We start from the raw sequence: 20,387 nt of genomic DNA on the forward strand, positions 1-20,387 counted from the left end.
GCTTTGATTGGCGGCTATTAGCGCTGCCAACACCGTTCATCCTGACGAGCACCATGTGTGCATGTGAATCAGCTGTTTGTGTGAAAGACTAAAATGAGTCGTAGCTGCCTGAGAGTTTATACTGTATTGCCCCCACCGCGAAAACAAACAAACAGAACTTCCTTTCAGCTGCGACGACCAGCCTGAAAGAAACACTTTTCAATCCGCTTCGCCGTCGCTGTTTGTTGGGAAACAGCGCGGTTGGTTTGAGGCGCCGAGTTCGTCTTGGAGAGCAGCGGAGGCTCCGACACGCCGGCCTGTTGTGGTCCTCTGAGAGTGTTGTCATTTAAGTAAAGCCGGCGTAATCCTGTAAGGGCGGATGAGTAGACAGACATGTGATGCCCCACTTGTTTCTTAGGTAGAGGGGGGCGGTGGAGAGGGGGGGGCTGGCAGGCATTACCGACCAGATGGAGAGGCTTTGTAGTGTGTGTGTGTGTGTGTGTGTGTGTGTGTGTGTGTGTGTGTGTGTGTGTGTGTGTGTGTGTGTGTGTGTGTGTGTGTGTGTGTGTGTGTGTGTGTGTGTGTGTGTGTGTGTGGGCGTGGGATTGATTTAGACACAACACTGACTGATACTTCTACAGACCCCCTACCAGTAATAAAACACACATCACCTTGATTCAGTTTCTAACGGGTGAAGTGTGGGCAGAGACGGATCCAGACCTCGATGGGTTCAAGTCTCTTTTTTTTATTGGTTGTTTTCAGTCACTCAATTAGCAGCGACTTCCTGCCCTCTCCCTCAGCCCCTTCCGCCAGATTAAATCCGTTACACCGTACCTAAAGACTGCGCACTTTGCCCTCCTGAAGGACGACACACAATCGCTCGCTTGAGGGCGGTTCGCTCGCTGAAAACGCAGATTCTCAAGGCGCTGTCACGATAGCGTGTGTCCGTCAATGAGTCTTTAATGGGTGGAGATGAGCGCCACCAGCAGCACCACCGGACTGAGCCCCAGTACAAACTTACTGCAGGTGAACGAGCCGCCGAAGAGCTATGGCTCCACGTTGTCTCTGGAGGAGAAGTGTGAGCAGTCTTTCTTCCTCTTTTACTACTACAGGATGGAGGACGAGGCGGTGCTGGACCGGGGCGCGTCCTTACTCAAGCACATCTGTGACGAGGAGGAGGTAGACGGTAAGTTTACCTGTTCCTGCAACACTGCAATATCTCTGCATGTGATGTAAACAAGTCTTATTTATCTTCCATGTGATGTAGACTGCAAAGCAATAGAAACATGGTGTCTTTATCAATATTTTTTCCAAGGCTTTACTTCTTTCTGAAATATTTCCTTCAGTTTGTAAAAGTTGTAAAAGTTCATCAGACATCGCTGAGTCTCCATCTGAGAGTCAAACTATGCAATCTAAAAGTCTAAAAGCCTTTCTTTAAATCAGAAGTTTTTAGTCTTAAAAGAACTCAGTTCCTCTGAATTGACTTTTGCTTTCTGAGAGAAACAGGAAGGAGCTCGTTCATCCTTTTAGAGTCGGCCAGACTTCCTGTGAGCGACACTCACCTGTTTAGCGAGCTGGCATGAGAGCGATGTAGCACACGGAGCATGTCGCCCTGTGTTTACCTCACTAATCCTACAGGACAACAGACGGAGGGGGAAAGAAAACCTTAAATGTCTGCCTGCTGATCATCTGTAAGGAGTAAAACTAATATAGTAAATATTATTTTTGTATAAAATTGGCACGTTTTATAAATGAAAATTAATGAAATAAGAAATAACTGCAAACATTTGAATTTATCATCATAGAACTGCAGATTTTTATTTGACAAAATAAAATGTAGTTTGTGTGGCGGATTTCCAAATTGAGTGTTCGCCTTTTATAAATAACACAATAACACAAGGGAATAAGTCTTTATTTGTGGTTGCTTTAGTACTTTTAAATGTTCTATCCCAGTGTTCTAGAGAGAACCCAGCTTTTCTTAACATTTATCTAGTTTTTTTTCTTGCTGCATGTCTTTTGATTACTCTCCTCGCTGCCCATGATGCCTCTTGTTGCCGAGGAGCACGGGCAGCATTACGCGGTGACGCCCTTAGCCTGCTGCACCCGACATCACGGGTTCCTTGGTTCTCGTCCAGCAGATTAAAGCGTCTGGGATGGAGCCAGTTTTAACAGCCAAGATCTTCATGGTTTGTTTTGGTTCTTTGGCGGAAGTACTTTGTTGGTCTTTCTTTTTGGCCAAAACCCAGAACAAAATGAGAACAAAAACCCAGTTTATTATATGTAACTTCTATATAATTACATGCAAAACATGGTTTCCATTCATTTCTGTACAATATGAAACAACAAGTCTCTTAAAACATGAGTTATATAATCCATCACAGTGAACACGAAGTCTGCATGTTTTTAAAGTTACATTATCAGTGCATAAACTGTATTAATATTCTGTAGGCCACGTGATACGAGGATAATATGCGAGTAGCGCGTCAAATATCGCGATTAATGATAAATAAACTGAGTAAGTCTTTATATTTGTAAGTACATTGAGATCCTTTTTATGTGCATTCATACTTTGCCAATACAAGTGTTTTGGCATTCTGCTCTTTTTAATAACTCAAAAAATCCCAGAGTGCAATATCGACGTGTTTATCGCACAAGTTGACATAAAGATTAGAAAACAATTTATTGTGCAGCCTTTCCACACAGCGGTAATGTAACTTAAAACAATTCAAAATGAATGCAGTGTTCATGTGATACGTTGCACATTTTAAGCAAGCTTGAAAAGCCTGCTAATTACTTTTTGCACTGTATAAAGCATGCAAAACCACCGGAATGATCCTTTTTAAGTAACTTAGTTGTAAACAAGATAAAATACAGAGTCAACATTGGAACTTGCGCAGCAGCGTCGCTCATGCCGGAGGTCAACATTTTGTCAGGTGTCACCTCAGCCTGACCTCCTGCTTCAATCTCTCCCGACTTCCTGTGCGTAACCAGCGCCTCGGCTGTGTCTGCGTGTGTCCTCGTCTGCCGGCTGAATCTCCTTTTTTTTGGAGTCTCCGCTGGGCTCGGCCTCCTCCCCCGCTGCTCGCTCCCTCAAAGACTGATATAAAAATAAGAACAAAAAGAGATGAGGTAGCTTGACATTTCTTGCATTGTACCAGATAAAAGTCTGGAAGAAGAGCTTTTTTGGCCCAGTGGCCTTAATTATCTTCCGTCTGACGCTGATAAGTCTTTGTTTTCACTCGAGCTAAATATTTGGTATCTGAACTCTGCGTCACAGCTCAAGATAGACGCTTCTCTTGCTCATCTTGTGTGACCTTAGGTTAAATGTTTCCAGTGATGTAATTCAAATATTCAAGATATTGCCTGCTATAGCTGAGGACGAGTAATCATTTATTCTCTACCTCCACTAATCCAACAGTATATATTTCTTTGAAGCGGTTTTCTATTAGCATGCTGTCAGCGCTGCGGTGGCGTGTTGCCATCCTCCCCTACTGGCCCTGGGCAGGTCCCAGCGGCGCGGTTACTGGGGAAACTGGCGGTGGCGTTGCCTCTCCTCAAAAATCTAGCGAGCTAAACAAGCCTCCCCAGTAAAAAAAACACAAGGATTTTATTTCATTCAGTGTGCGTGCTCGCAGGCCGCTCCAAAAGACGTTCTTCTTCCACGCAAAAAAAAAAAGAAGAGGAAGTCGTTACACAAGCGACTCTGGCAGTGTGCAAATCTCCCTTTCCAGCTCCTTGACTCGACTATTTTTTATTCCTCTTTCGCCTCCTTTCTTGTTGCCGTTCAGCCTGTGCAAACGTCTTCACGCTCTGCTTTATGGCTCATCTATCAGCCCTAATGGCACCGCCGTCTTTATTTCCTTCTGTCTGTCTATGTGTCGGTTCTCTTTCACAGACATCTGCTCCCGGGTCTTGTTGTAATGCCCACTTTCTGTACGTCGAGTCTTTTGGGTCGACTCTAATGTAACTTAATGAGCCAGTGTGCAAGCAGAAGGTAACACTGGACATCTATGTTGAGATATTTCTTGCTTAAAATCAGCTCCACAGAACATAAAGTAGCTGCTCTACTGTAGCTGCACGATGGGATATCTGGTTTGCTTTTAAAGACGTTTAGTATCTCCCTAAAATAAAAGGTGTGGTGGGATATTCTGCCTTGACGAGCTGCTAAGAATGTCTTTAGCATGAACAAAGTTTGATCATTTTGTATGTTTTAGTGTCATGTGACGGTGAGAATGTTTTCTCTACCGTGACCGTGACTTTTGTAATGTTTAATTACTGAAATGTTTACAGAACAGAACATGCCATTTATTCACCGAGCAATTCCTCAATTTAATCCGCTCTTGTCTTCTGACTGAAGTTTCAACAACTTTTGTTGGAGTTTTGTCTCCCGGAGTAGAGGAAGTCTGTTTTCACTGTTCTCCCCATAAACATGGGACCAGCACCATCTTTGTTGAACCATAAGCTCTGGTGTGGGTGATGCGGGCCTGGAAGTTACCAAAACAGACCGGTGGACTGAAGAAAGTGGAAAATAATTGTTTATATTTGTATGTATTTTTTATTTAACCTTTTTATTTAGCCAGGATAATCCCATTCATGTTTTTAATCTCATTTCCAAAGGGGTCCTGGCCAAGATGGCGCACAAGCGCATAAAAAAATGTTAAAAAAACAGCAAATTGCATCAACCAAAGAATGAAAGAAAGAAGTACATTCAGTGCTCAAATGATCCTTAATCCAGTTTTATAACCTTGCATGCTTATGAAATAATCTAGTTTAAAGGGACTCTGTAGCTCACACCAGGATGAGGTCCGGAGACTGAATAAATACTGATGTACATAAATGATCCCAATGATCAGAGGTTGCAGCCACTTCTAAGTAGAAGACATAGCGAAGTTTGCAGTGTGTGTGTAATGTGGCTTTACAGAATGATGTGTATATCTGTATCGTATCTATTATTGATTTGAAATGTAAATTTAAGCTACTTGAATGTTTTCAATGTGTTTCTCTGTAGTTTTGTGAGAATGTCACATCACCAACAATGTTACAAGCTGATGTCTGACTTTTAGTATTGAACAAAAGGATGATATGTGCTCGGTGTATTCCTTTAATCTCACTCTGTGAAAAAAATGAGCAAAGTCAGAAAAGCCTCTGATTGACGGCGTCCCTTCACGTCTTTAGGTGAGACGGTTCAAACCATTTTGGAGCTCGGGTCTGATGCTCAGTATCAGCTCGGTGTACGTCGGTGTCGGTGAATTCCGATGAACCCCTTAGAAGAAAAAAAACAAGGCGTTGTGGTACGAGAGGGAATAATGAACGCTGTTGTGCTTCAAGAGAGATCATTGTTTGCTGTGTCGAGGGGTTCAGTCACTTCCTGGTTGGGTCATGTGCTGTGCTTGGCTCAGCGCTGCCCCGACGTTTGACACTGATCGCATTGAGCCTTTTGTTTCAGGAAGACTTTTGATGTTTATAGCCTTCCTCTGCTTAGGAAGGAGACACTTGTACCAGAAAGGTGGTCTAGGTTGTAGGTTTTTAATTCAAATTAACCACAAACTACAGCCTCCAAAATGAACAAAAGGTTGAATCAACTCCTCTTTTAAAACGGTTACATACATAAACTGAATGTTATTATAGGGGTGACCACGTTTTCAAACCAAACCAGGACTCTTAAGTGAACCACACGTGCACATGTATGCGTTTATGTCGGCACTAGAGGCGTTTTCATTAAGATGAGGGACGATGATTTCAGCTTATAGCACACCTACTGAGAGCACCTTTCAACACCATGGACAGCTCCTCAGCAGACGCCAGAATCCACCAAAACAGGAGTTTATTTCAAAAGTGTATAATAACACTAGTAAACACAAAGGTTGCATTGGTGTAGTAGAATTATTGATTTGTGTCTGTACTAATACCTTTTTTAAAAGCTAAACAACAGGTATTTGTCAGTGTGCGCAGGCTAAATGGCAGACTGCGACTCTGCAGCTATTGTATATTGCTGTGTGGCCGTCTGAATATGATCTTTTATGTCCCCAGTCCCACCGTTCTCTAGCAGAACGCAACTTTTCCAATGCTGGGTACTTCGTGACGGAGCCTCCTGAAGCTCTTTAGAAGAGATGACGGCTAACTGTACCAACGGGTTCTGTCAGAAAGAGCGGCAAGCGTCTCTGATGACAACACATTGATTTATTTATTGGCACGCATCAACAAATTAAAATTTTTGGTGCGTTTATGTTTTGTATAGTTATGGTTATATGAGTTAGGTAATCATAAGTATTACAAAAAGTGATGAACGTCAATATATGTGCTGTCCATCCGAAGGACAGGTTGTTAGCAAACTTGGCATTATCGACCTTAAACCTCCGAACTACATGTAAAACTGAACGTCCTGTTGATGTTGTGCCAACAAGCATAACAAGGAGGAAGTCATGCAAGCAGTTATGGCGTCTTCGCTGCTACGTCCTACTTCTTCTTCTGTCCAAATATTTGTTTTGACAGTGTACTGCGACCTCTGTGACCCCGCTCTGCTCCGCTGAGAATGTGAGAATGTTCCCCGTTTTAAACTGAATTGAGAAGAGTTCATGGTTGGGTTTGGGTCTCGTTGTATTTGACGTATTTCGCAGCATTGCAGAAGTCACAATGTGATTTTCTAAATGTTCTAATTTTGCAGCTGTTCAGGTGCACAATTAGCATCGCAGCGATCTGAATTTGTCCGAATTTGTTTCACGATGTTCATCTGTTCTTTTTCCCTTTTTTTTGCAGGCCACCACACCGTCTACATCGGCGTGCACGTGCCCAAGAGCTATCGGCGGCGGCGGCGCCACCGTCGGAAAGCCGGCCACAAGGACAGAAAGGAGAGGTTGACGGAGAACACCTCTGACAAGTCGGACACGGAAAACAACGATGAGGCCAGCAACAGCATCCTCAAACCTCTCAGTAAGTTCTGATGGACTCCACGTCGGGGCGGATTAGGGCTCCTGTCTGTCAAAAACAAGACCCTGTAACTCCCCGTGACCCCCAGAAGAAGTTGCTGAGTCCACGTTGTGGCCAGAAATAGCCACGCATGCCCTGCTGAGTGACGAGTCTGTTACGACAGAGCAGAGTGGATTTTCATTGGAAGTAATGGCTTCTCGGATGTAATTGTACTTGTGCTGATACGAGTCTCTTGCGTGCGGCGAGTAAGTGCACGCCGTCCTGCGCTTTTGTCCTTGGTTGCAAACATAAGTGTAGCCTGTCTTTGTGTGCGTGCGTGCGTCGGCGTCTATATGTGTTAATGCTCACATTCTTGGTCGACTGGAGCGTTCTCTTGCCCCGTAAAGGGTGGAGAGTGCGACATGCCCTCAGGCACAGCTGCTGCGATCTGCGGATGCTCCGACAAAGAGCTCCAGCCAGTTTGATGGGGAAACTTGAGAACGGGAGGAAGGGGGGAGGTTGGGTGACTGTGAGTTAAAGTGTAAGCCCGGCTCTAACTGATGTCAGCATTGTTTTCTTCACCATTTTTAAAGTTATGGTTTGAATTGGCACGAGGCTGTAGTCCAATTTGCATCAATGGAACCCGTAGAACCCGGTGGTTTATAATGTCATGCTGATATTAAAACAGTGTGGATTTGCTGAGGTCTGGGGGTCGGGAACTAAGGAGGCTTTCAAATCAGAGGTCACAAGATGATTAACAATTGAAAAAGGTTGAAGAAGAAGCGTATTGCTATATGAGAATCTTTGTATTTTTGGAGACTTTTACCTCTTGAGTCCCCTAAAATCTATCCGGATGAAACGGTACGAGGAGGAAACATCCCGCTTTGGTTGAACTGCTTCCAGTTCATAAACGTGAGCTCACAGACATGAAGGGTCACAAGCAAAACCGGTTGGGAACCACAGATTTTATTACTCCACTTTGGTGAGGACAGGGGTCTTCTGATGACAATAACATGCAGTCATGTTGTGGCAGAAACAGAGGATGGAGGGTAATTCCCTGCACGCATGACGTCCGTGTGAAACGGTAGTATTCTGTGAATACGTCTTAAAACGTCCCCGCTTTTCGTCTCGATCCAATAACGATGCCGGGCCGCTGTCATTTCAAGACAATGCCGTCCTTTCACACATGCCTGCGTGTGCAACATGACGTGACAAGAGGACCAAAATACACCAGAACTGGATTTTTACAATGTGATGACTTGATGTGGGGGATTTTCTTCAGGACATAAAATCCAATCAGAGAATAGATTACAGCCAGCCCATCTGGTAGCTGCTACGATGCATATTTAGCAAAGATTGCTTTATAGATATATATTTGTTTTGGGTTCAGTCGGTTCCCTGACCACAGTCCGAGGTATTTTCAGCGTGTTGGGGGACACGCGGGTCTGGAATACGCTTCCAAAGTGTCTGAAGGAGTGATTATCGATGTTATGATGGTGTTTCACATATCAAGCAGAAGAGCAGTGTAATCTGAGTCACTTATTCTCATGAACCTACTGCATTCAGGTTTAGTCTCACGGATGAATCTCTTTCTCTTTTGGCCGATCCGAGTGATGTCTGAAGACGGTTCCTTGCAGCCGGTGGTTGTTTGTTTTTTCCTTCTCGCAACAGATTAAAGACTATAACCGGTATGTCCTTATTTGTCCTCTTGAACATCCAACCCTATCGCTAACCCTAAAACAGATAATCTGGTTATTGAGCATTTAGACTGAGCTGTCAGTGACACAGTTTTACTCGCCAAAGCTAGTGGATCGTGTCTGTGGGGCCACGAAGGTAAAGGTAAATATTCCAACCTGTTGTGTGTAAACAGCGCTGCAGTTACTCTCCAGCCTTGCCGGTTCATTTGCTCACACTTGGTTGAACCAGATGAATTTTTTCTTTTTTAACTGCTGCCTGTATTTGCAGATCAGACGGATCGTATCGAGTGTTTGGGAGTTGTGTTTTGATTCCGACCACTCAAAGCGCTTTAACACATGTCATCACTCACCCATTCACACCCTGACACCATGCAAGGTGCCACCTGCCCATCAGAACTAACTAACATTCATACAACATTCACACACCGTAGTGATGTCACGGGGATGCCACGGTGAGGAGGTTTCTAGTGTCCGGTTTCAGCTCCGGCAGCTGTTCCCGCTGAAATCACCCCCTGTGGTGAGCTTGAAGGTGTGTGTGTAGATGCTGCCACCTTCATTAGACAAAGTTTACAGATCGCCTCATTAACGGTATCAAGTTTTTTATTGGCATCTGGTTTGAAACTGAAATTTTGTACGGATGTTTGAATGTGCAAGATGAACTAGTAAATAACAGCTTGATTGTTTCCCTCTATCATTGAATGCTATTAAACCTTCGTTAGATAAACCAAAAGAATTGCAGTTGAAGAAAAATATATTCCAAATCAGCCAAATATCCATATTTAATTCTGAAGAAACGTGCAAAACAGAGACTCAAGTGATGTATGGGAAGACATGAAGAACAATCAGTGTGTGTGTGTGTGTGTGTGTGTGTATACAGTATATATGTGTGTCAAAGGGGAAAGAAAAACACTCGGTGGAACCCGACACACCCGGGTTTGTTTACAGCGTCATTGGTAATTCTCCATTCACGGAAAATGCCACTATGTTGGCAGGAGAATGTGAGCGTTGACGTTTTGTTAACAGTCAACACTGCGGCGCTCTGCGGGTGAAAGAGCGTAAACGCTGTTGACGTTTGGTCAAAAGTCGTCATGGAATTAATGAAGCGCGCAGAGAGACGGTAAACAGACTTTTCTACAATTTATATTCCGTTTGCTGTGACCCATTGAAGGTGGAGTCTGAGCCCACCGGTGCTGAGGCAGATTGGATTTATAGTGAAGCCAATCATTTAAAAATAAAGTCATTATTATCATTTCTCAGAGGAAGAAACAGAAATAATCTTCCTCTCGCCAAGTGATAGTTTGCTGAATTTGCTTCACATAAGATGTCAAAGTTGTTTTTTTGCACATGCAAGCGTACAGTTTCCAATGTTACTAATAAGTGCAATTTATCACTTTGGAATTAGTTATCATGAAGCTTAAAGTTACCACGAGGAACTTTAAACGGTATCATTTTAACACTGATGCCTCTCTATGACCTACACAAGTAAACGAGACCATCAGCAAGAAGACCGGCTATTTATACACCGTTACTCTTTGACGCTCGTCGCCGGCGCTACCGGGTCGGATTCCGTGCGAACAAAATCATGCAGCTCAAACTGCAGCGCGGGGCCTCTGCCGCCTTTGACCTGCAGTCGGAGCTCCGGCGGGAGGTGGAGAGCTCCCTCACCTGTCAGCGGCGGCGCCTCCTTTCAGCCAGGAGATTGCTGGGCTGTCGGGAGGGAAGGGAGGCGCAGGAGAACCAGAACCAGGACCGAGCGGAGCAGACTGTCAGAAAAAATGATACTCTGGTGCTCGGAAACGCCGTCGCTTTTTCAAAATCTACACAGCATGAAAGTTCTCGTAGTAGCTTTAAGTGAGCACCTTTTGACAAGCTTCAGTGCTCCTTCGTTCACTTGGAGTTTCGATAACGGTTGGACCAGCGCTTGGAAATCTCCCCGAGGTGTTCAGTCGGGTTGACGTCTAGTTACCGTGAAGGTTAAAGCATCGTTTCTCATACCCGTCAGTATCTTTGTCTTAAAAGCCCAGCCGACCTCTCACGGTCAAACCAGCCGCATTATCGTCAAGCCGGCTATTTGGGACAGCTAGTGAGCTAGCCTGCTGACTTCCCAACCTCATGAACATCATAGGCATCGTTACCAATTATTGTCTCAGAGAATAATTGAATATTTGGCCTTTAATGATCTAAAGATTAATATCTAAAGCAGCTCTGCCTCTTGAGAAATGTTTATAAAATTGGAATCTGTCAGGCACGCAAAAAATTGACAAGGCATGCAGTTTACCTAATGTCCTGCTGTTATTCGCTGCCCTCCTCCGGGTTCCTCGCTCTGGGAGCCGTGGCCGCCCCCAGGGGGAAGGCCCTTGGCTGTTGTCTGGACTGAAAGCCTCTTGTTTGGTCAGATGGACGCTGCAGGGACTGAGAGCACATCCTCCTGGTTACATGTGTGTCCACTGCAGGGCCGTTTGACCCCTGCTCATTTTGATGAGCATGTTTTTCTTTGCAAAGCTCCCCCCCCCCCCCTCCTCCCTATAAAGTGGGATCAAATGTTCTCTCAAAGTGGATTACATAGATTACTTAGAAACTTGGATCTTATACAAATGGGTTTAATATCCCCAAAGTCAGACAGAGCAAGACTGCTGCAGACTATTTAATTTGTCTCCAATTTGATGTTTTTGCATCGCTGGAAAGATACCGTCTTCTCTCAGAAATGAAAGTACAATCCGAAGACGTATGAAGACTTTAAAAATAGTTTAAATAAATGCAAAGGTCGCGGTAGAAGCCTGACTGCTTTCACATGGCAACAGTAATATGCGTTGCACCCCTAAACATTTACAGCTATCACTTTGAAAGTAAACTACAATTCCACGTGAAAGCTGTTACACAATGCTAGATGTGCTCCACTTGGCGCCAAATACTTTGTGTGAGAGTAACGAGGAAGGATCCAGACTGTTCTCAGTGAGACATTAAAGTACACATGGCCTGACGAGGACTCCGTTCAGGATGTACACTAAGGCTCACTGGTCTTCCCTTTATGATTCAAACAATTATTAACATCGTGTCACAAAGTTGTGGGAGGTTTTTGTAAAAACAAACTGTGGAAATAGGTCTGGAGTTGTGGGACTGGAATGTCCACGGAGCGACTGCTTGAGACATTCTTCAGTGTCACAGGAAGGAATAGATTATGAGTGGAGAAGGTCAGTGGACATTGATTGGGTAAAGTGCTTAAACCTTTGAAAGGCCATTGTTTTGTTTGACTTTGACTGTCTGAACGGAGCTTATTGTCACGATGAGTTAATATTCATTGATTGACTCTTAGATCAACAACGTCCCCCAACCACAAACATCCACACTTCCCCCCCCCCCCCCCCCCCCCCCCCCCCCCCCCCCCCCCCCCCCAGCTCTTGTGTACATGAATACAGTCTTTTCAAAATAAACTTCCGTCTTCACAGGAAACAATTCATTCATTATGCAACAAACTACTTAAGTTAGGTTTAGAAAAAGATCGTGAAATACTTCGTTAGGTAACAAAACTACTTGGTTAGGTTTAGGAAATGATTGTCGAGGTGCTGTAACTACATTACTCAAGTCACGTGACTAATACATCGACCTCTTGTTTCATAAGGGGAACAAACCGCGGCCTCCTGGCTGAAAGATGGCTGGTTGTGTGACTTCCTCGTTCATTATTACGTGCATAATATACAAAATATTTTTGAGGGATACCTATGAATTACGGTGCATTATTTTCTTTATTAGGTATGTTGGATGAGACCAGTCTGACATTTGCACACATTAGATGAGAAGTGGAGCCTCTGCTGTGGTGCAAAGATGCTCCATCTTGTGTGAAGTCCTAACATGAGAGGTGAAAATGAAGTTGGGAGATGAATTAGGACTTTTGACGGGGGTTACCCTTACGGCCAGAGGATCAAATGATTCACAGAAGTCTGGTGATGCTGCTGAATGGTGCATTAAGCCCTTTTGTAGACAAACTCGGGTCAAGTTTATGTGTGACTCTTTCTGTGATGAGTTGCATTGGGCTGTTTGCAGTGAAAGCAAAGAGAAAATGTGGCCCCGTTGCGTTCAGTTTACCTGCAGACAGCACTGAGGTCATTTCACCCAGCAGCCGGTATTTGGTACGTTCTCATCGGAACCTGCTCACCTTAGCTATCACAACCAAATACCAGAGCTGGATGGTCTGAGTATAAACAAGCTTTCAATGAATCACCCTCTGGGTGTTACTCTGCATTCAGCCCCAATACCCGTCCGCTGCCTCTGTGTGCTCGCTGCCCTGCATACTGAGCGTCAGACTCTGTGGCATGGAAAACATTTCCTGTACTCTCTCAGTGATCCTCTTTTTGCTTTGAATGAGTGACGCTGAGTTGCGTTATCATTGCATGTACGGTCACAAACAATGAGCGCGCTATCAGACCCCATGTTGCCCCCTTATGATGTGCTGAGTTTTTCCAAAAAGGTCAGAGGGGATGGTAAGGTATTTGTGTAGGATGCATGTCAAGAGTGGGACTAAACAGGCCTTTAGTGGCAGTCACACTAAGCTTTCTGCCGGGCAGCGGGCATTCTTCCTCCATCCCCTATCCCGTGAGCCTCTGCTTCTGGGACAAAGTCCTCTTTGTATGCCCATGGCTCTTGGCTAGAGCACACAGAGCTTTGAAATTGCGTTTGAACGATGGGATTTTCATTTCTATCTCTCCTTTTGGTGCTTGCTCTCGCTACTGTTTGCTTTCACTCTGCACCGAGCCTCACCCCCCCCTAACCCTTCTCACCCACCTTTCCCCGAGCACCATCACCGTGCGTGTTACCAGCTTGAGTTCTTCACTGGGTAGTATGGATGGGCAGCATCAGTTTCTTCTTCAGTGTATTAAAAAGAAGCTTCAGAGAATACATTTTGAATTTCAAATGTCTTATTATAAGCGGTCGGTGGGTTGCTCATATTTCCATGAAAACGTGTTTCTTTCTTCCCTTCCTGTTCATTCCTTTATCATGAAATATTGTGATCGCTAATGCTGTAATAAGTGACGTTTATTAGTAAAATGATGATCTAAAGGCTTGAGCGTACAGAGAGGTACAGAAAGTAGCGGATTGCAGCTGTAAACACAGGGTGTCGGGTAGCTTTTCCTGATCTTGTGCCAAAATTAATTTCTGCTAAGATAACGTTTTTCCTCCAGCAGGGTGTCCTTGCATTGATTTCATAGGGATGAAAACAAAATTCGTATTTGTGGATTGTTTTATTACAATTTGCATTTCGTGTTGCTCTTTAGAATGAAACTGGTACTGCTCTGCTTTGGCTGTATCTGTTTAACACTGTTATTTGTTTAACTGGATGCACATTTAGGAAGGAACCCAGCAGCACGTGAGCCTGCATCCCCGAGGCTTTGACCCCCGTCCTTGCTTACTATTGTTTGCATGCAGTTTCGGCCATACAGGTATTTAAAGCTTGTTTGCACTGTTTACTGTAATCAGCGTAACTCGCAGTGCATATGGAGTGTCAGCTAAATGTGTGAAACGCACATGTAAATTATTCCACCCGAGGTGTTATTAAACAAGCTGCGACTTAAGCTAGTTGCTGCTTTGAAATGAGTGTGTGTGTGTGTGTGTGTGTGTGTGTGTGTGTGTGTGTGTGTGTGTGTGTGTGTGTGTTTGTTTGTGTGTGTGTGTGTGCCAGCAGACAGTCAGTTTCTCCTCCCACTTAGTAATCTCTCAGCTGCTTGTCTGGCCCGTACCTGCTGCTGTTATGGTGCTGTGGGAAAACACAATAAGGGTAAACTGCAAGCTTTCACCTCATTTACTGTTTGACCACTTACTGCTGACCGAATGAATGAATGAATGACTCAATGTGGTGGGTGATGTAATGTCAAGTGTGGTACGTTTGTCCAAATAAATCTCTAAATTTCACCTGCAAAGGAGAGTCCAGTCAAATCCTCCACACTGGAGTATCGTCCTTTCTCTGTGACGCTGATATTTGCATGAATTCTTCATATAAGAGCAGGATTATATCAGAGAAGTTCCCTCTTCACCAGGTGGGTTGTCACTGTGTCAGTGAGCCTGCTAACCATTTATTTTCCCTCGGTTTCTATTGCAAGATGAAGAGTCCAAGGACTTCGCACCCTTTAGAGGCACGCTCCCCCGGAAGAAGATGTTGTGCATTTTAAATCAACCTGGTGCAATTAAAGGCACGATCTATGTCGAACTTTGTGCTCTAGAAAACAATGTAAGACACATTGGTTTGTATAGACACAGCAAGAATATCTCACCAACAAGCATGGTAAACGAGCTGGGGTCTGTGTTTTAAGACGGGACATATTTAACTCTGGTGGGACAGATTAGACCACAGTCGAGGTAATGCATGGGAATCACTCGTATATTCAGTATCTACAGTCAAGTCTCTGGTGCCACAGTATTAGCAAGCTGTTATGTAATCAGATCAGCCAGCTTTGTTATGATCACACACACACACACACTTGTGCCTCTGTGCTTGTGGGGACCCTCACTGACATAATGCATTCCTAAACCCTGACCACAACCAACACAACTACACTCTCATACCTTTAACCCAAAGTTAATTCTAACCGCAAATCTAAAACCAACTCTTAACCTGCTGAAGATGAGGACCACGCACGAGTCCTCTCTTCCTCAAAAAGGCCTAGAACTCAAAGTGGTCCAGAAAAAAAGGAAGGAAGGATGCACAACAGCAGGATAAACAGCACGTTGGTGATATTTTGGGGGGACTGGAGGAGCCGGGGATCAAACCGCCCATCTCCCGATCAGTGGACGACCCGCTTTACCGCTACCTTAATAGGTGCCACAGCCACCAATTACTGCTATACACCTGTGTTACACCTGATGAGATAAGATAAGAGATCTGCTGTAAAAATGTCTATTGGCTATAATTCAAAGTGAAATCGGGTCACGTGGCCAAAGTTTGGAAAGCAGTAAACTGTGTATTTAAACTGTGGTTTTAGCGTACTTTTTGAAAAAGTGATTTCACATTAACCTCAGTCATGCAGCATGTGCACACGAGATTTGTTTGACACATTAGTGGTCTGATCGTTTCATTTATGTGATCTTTTTTCCGTAAATGAGCTGTAGCTCTAATGATGCCTCGTGCCCTCGTCTTGTGTGGCTGTTTGCTGACGACGATGATCTCTGCGTACGGTTTTCTACATGCACGCGCCTGCTTTCCATGATAGGGGGCTAGTTATTGTTTTGCTCCCCATTTTGAAAGTTCAAATATTTGTTTCCACTTGGAACGAGCTGCGATGGTGCATCCGTTTGCAACATGTTTGATTAGCACCCAAAAGTATAATCCATATATCAATCCTGTTTGAAAATCTGTTTGTGTTGCTCAAATGAGAAGACAAAGGGAAGGGAAGCTAAGCCTCTGCTCAAGAATAGGCCAGTTTGTGGACCATTTCCTAATTGTTAATGAGGGGCTCCAGGGCAGCTTGCCAAGGCTGGAGGTCCAATGGCGAAGGCCTGTTTGAACAGTGAAGGGGGGGCGGAGAGGGAGAAGGGGCTAGCTGTGGGGACACTGTCACTGAGGGGACCCCTAAACCCCTTCGGCCCCCTCCTACCTGGTCCACAAAGTGCTGGAGCAGGCAGCTGAGAGCGGCTGTCACTTCCACCCGAGACGTTAATGAGGGTCTAGCTGCTGCTTCGGGACTGTGGTGAGCTTGTGGGGCTTGCCGACTGCTATCTGAGGAGCAAACCCTTTGGAGAGTAAAAGGGGGGGAGGGTCACTGAGGTCTTGAAGATGTCCAACAACAACAATAACCAAGAGGAGAAGGAGGAAAAGGAAGAGGATGTGGAAGAGAAAGGAGAGGAGGTCGTGGTTAAAATCCCACCACCGCCACCTCCTCCTGAGGCCAACGGGAAGGGTCCAGCTGAGGAGGGGAAGCCGGTGCCCAAACCCTTGCCCAACGGGCACCAATGCAAGCCTATGAACCGCAGTATTTTTCCTCTCTCCGCAGTCTCGTCGGCGGCCGAGAGGATCCGCTTCATCCTCGGCGAGGAGGATGACGGCCCGGCGCCGCCTCAACTCTTCACGGAGTTGGACGAGCTTCTGTCGGTGGACGGACAGGAGATGGAGTGGAAGGAGACGGCCAGGTAAGGACCCTCAGTCTCAAGATTTGGGTCTTCCTGTATATGCACCTGCAGTTGCGATGAAGTTTAGAAATGTTCTCCATTGACTTTCACTCAATCATTGAAAACGTGAAGTGTTGGCTGTGAAAAGTCATCTATACATCCAAAAATAAAAGTTAAAGTTCAAAAACTTTGCTTACTTTAATTGTTTGGATTTTAGCTCTAAACAGCCACCCCAGAGTCAAATAACTAATCAAAAAATGGTAAACTTCTCCGAGTAAAATCAGTTCTTCTAACATCAAATAATTTGCCGTGCGTTGAATTGGGAGCAGCGTAAAAAGCGAGCTCACAGTCTCACAGGTCTCTCTCGTGTGGCCCACTTGTGGGATGGAGATGGGCTGATTGTTTATACGTCATTAGCGTTGGATGAGTGAAGCTCTCTCAGGGGGAAACTGGATCCCTGGGCTGCTGTTTGAGCCTCCAAATGAGTTGATCTGTTATCGTAACCTCTGACCAATTGTGCTGCAGATAGGAGTTACATTTTGGTTCGCTGTTAGTTGAGTGATTTGCAGAGGAACTCTTCTGAAGGACTCTGCTGTCAAAGTCTTTCAGTATTCTTAAAAAGGAGCTTCACTTTTACTCAGGAAGGCTTTTTAAGGCCAAGTTCTGGTGATACATTTGTCCAGCTTCGGATGCACCGAAGGAACATTGATATCAAATTAGTGGAGAATGAGCACAGACGGGCTTTAACGGAGTCATGTCCGAATTCAAAAGGTGACACTATAGCTTGACAGTTTAACCTGGATTGGACAGAATGTCAGTCAAAATGCAAAGGAAATCATTTCATCTCATGTCAACCATTTGGGAAAAAAAACCCATCAAACACAACAAGGTGAAAGGTAGAATTTATTGTCATTCTCTCAATATACAAGGGAACAAACCTGTGTTTATTCATTGCTATTTCCTCAGTTAGAACAAATGCAATTTAAAAAAAGAGAACAACAAGTCTAAAGACGGTTTCTCAATAAAATAAGGTAGAAGTGATGCGGAGTTCTCTGCAGTGTAACATAATAAAATAAAAATGTTACAATACGAGAGGTTCAAAGGGTTAAAAAGGTGAGACGAGGACTACCGTCCCAGACCCTTTAAAAACAGTTTTTAATGCTTACAATGGGTCAAATAAATCAGCCCTGTATCTTTAATGTCAAACTTATTATTCTGCAGATAACTGCAGAGATTAAGATCCTGGTCCAAAGTCTCACCAAGTGCACTCAGTGGACCCAAAACGAATAAAAGATCTCACAAGTGCTGGGTAGTGCTGGCGGTCCGCCAAGTGCTATTTTGGCAGCCAAAAGTGTCCAAATAAAACCCTGGTATAGAAACAACTTCTCAGTCCCAGTTCAGTTTCCCATCGCCACGACTCTGAGAGAGAAAGAGAGAGCGAGGGTGATTAAAAAGAGACCTGAGGAAAATAGAAATGAAAACACTGCCTCTGAGTTTAAGAAGTGAATTCTCTCGCCCTTTCAGCCCGGCACGTAATGAGACTTTGGCAACATGAAATAAATGACAAACAGGCAGCGTTGAAGTGCGAGTATTAAAAAAGTGATAAAAGGGAAATTTAGTTTGACCATTTATTTGACAAAAGTGCACACACCTGACAGTTCATTACCAGTTTCACAATGATGTGACGTTCACTTACTTTTTTTAAACCACTTTTCCAACGCTAGGACCCAAATAACTCAGAATCACTTGTATTGATCAGGTGGTACAATTCTGTTGTTGCAGCGGTACAAGGACTGAAATGAATCCTAGCTAGAGAAAGTAACATAAATAAACTAAAATGAGTAAGAATAGAAACTATTGGAGACAAAAGACATGGTAAAGTGGATGGTGCTGATAAAGTGACGGGTATGATTAATAGCAGAGTCAACAGGTCTGGTGTGCATTGTTTACATAAACTAATAATATATGTATGATATGAGTAAAAAGCCTCATGGTACTCGTTGTTTCTCTGTGTTTGTCGTGTTCCCCTTTTCATCCCGCCAGGTGGATCAAGTTTGAGGAGAAGGTCGAGAAAGGAGGTGAACGCTGGAGTAAACCCCACGTGGCCACGCTGTCCTTGCATAGCCTTTTTGAACTGCGGACGTGCATAGAGAAAGGCACCATCATGCTCGACATGGAAGCTTCCAATCTACCTCAGGTTGTTGGTAAGTTGGTTTTATGTAACAGGATTAAATTGCATTCGGGCCCAGTGATTTGGCGAGTGTGTTTCAGGAGGAAATGTAAGGGAACCTGGATTTTTAGGTTGAGGTGCATATTTTTTAAGGCAGTGATGTTGGTGATGTTTCTCTTTTCTCCACCAAGTTCTTTGAGGTGCCTCAACAGAACCATAACAACTTAATGTTGCTTTATTTGAGCGGATCTTTGGTAAAACAATTAAAAACCACTGACTGAAAATTAATAAACATTGTGTAGTTTCATTATGACCAAAAACTGGCCGCTATTTTGTTCGAAGAAAGATTTTATTTGAACATATTCACTTTCTGAATATTAGTACGTACAAGAGTTTTTAAAATGTCTTTACTTATGATATCGGCGAAGGTCAGCAGAGAACCCGTCTGCCGGCTTGATTTTGAGCTGCTCTGTGATGTGCACTATATGCAGAGCTGCTCTGTGATGTACACTATATGCAGAGCTGCTCTGTGTTGTGCACTATATGCAGAGCTGCTCTGTGATGTGCACTATATGCAGAGCTGCTCTGTGATGTGCACTATATGCAGAGCTGCTCTGTGTTGTGCACGATATGCAGAGCTGCTCTGTGATGTGCACGATATGCAGAGCTGCTCTGTGATGTGCACTATATGCAGAGCTGCTCTGTGTTGTGCACGATATGCAGAGCTGCTCTGTGATGTGCACTATATGCAGAGCTGCTCTGTGTTGTGCACGATATGCAGAGCTGCTCTGTGATGTGCACTATATGCAGAGCTGCTCTGTGTTGTGCACGATATGCAGAGCTGCTCTGTGATGTGCACTATATGCAGAGCTGCTCTGTGATGTGCACTATATGCAGAGCTGCTCTGTGTTGTGCACTATATGCAGAGCTGCTCTGTGATGTGCACTATATGCAGAGCTGCTCTGTGATGTGCACTATATGCAGAGCTGCTCTGTGATGTGCACTATATGCAGAGCTGCTCTGTGTTGTACACGATATGCAGAGCTGCTCTGTGATGTACACGATATGCAGAGCTGCTCTGTGTTGTGCACGATATGCAGAGCTGCTCTGTGTTGTGCACGATATGCAGAGCTGCTCTGTAGTGTTCCGTGCAGGGTTATGGATTGATGCACATCACACACGGGGCTCAGAGGGTTCCTTCCTTCCTCTTCTTCTCTTTAAGAGAAGCAAAAGGTCACAGCTCTAAGTCAAGTCCTGCCAGTACTGTACTTTATAACACTGGGGGGCTCAAATAGTAGTTTGTAAATGGTCACACAAAAAAACTTCCTAATTTGAGGACAGCCAGCCCTCCTCGTTTTTTGTCTGCATGAGGGAGCAGGAGGAAGAGTTACCACTCGGAGTGATTAATGTGAAGTAATTGAGTGTGCTGCATGCACTGTACAGGCCGAGCGGAGCTGGGCCTCTTGCTTTGAGGCCGGCCGACTTGACTGATGGGCCATTAGCGGCACTGCCCCTCCACAAGAAGAGAAATCTCCCCGAGG

General features: G+C 44.5%; 1 protein-coding gene across 1 annotated transcript in view; it reads left to right on the forward strand.

Moving 5' to 3' along the window:
* Window positions 1–1,077: 1,077 nt before the first annotated feature.
* Window positions 1,078–20,387, forward strand: part of slc4a4a (solute carrier family 4 member 4a) — a 44,270-nt gene continuing 24,960 nt past the window's right edge. Inside the window, exons 1-4 of the mRNA XM_079161027.1 lie at window positions 1,078–1,165; window positions 6,736–6,909; window positions 16,562–16,697; window positions 18,720–18,880. Coding sequence (XP_079017153.1) covers window positions 1,093–1,165; window positions 6,736–6,909; window positions 16,562–16,697; window positions 18,720–18,880 — 544 coding nt within the window. The 5' untranslated portion in view covers window positions 1,078–1,092. The remainder of the gene's footprint in view (window positions 1,166–6,735; window positions 6,910–16,561; window positions 16,698–18,719; window positions 18,881–20,387) is intronic.

This window comes from Pholis gunnellus (genome assembly GCF_910591455.1).
Source record: "Pholis gunnellus genome assembly, chromosome: 6".
In the NCBI taxonomy this organism is placed as follows: Eukaryota; Metazoa; Chordata; class Actinopteri; order Perciformes; family Pholidae; genus Pholis; species Pholis gunnellus.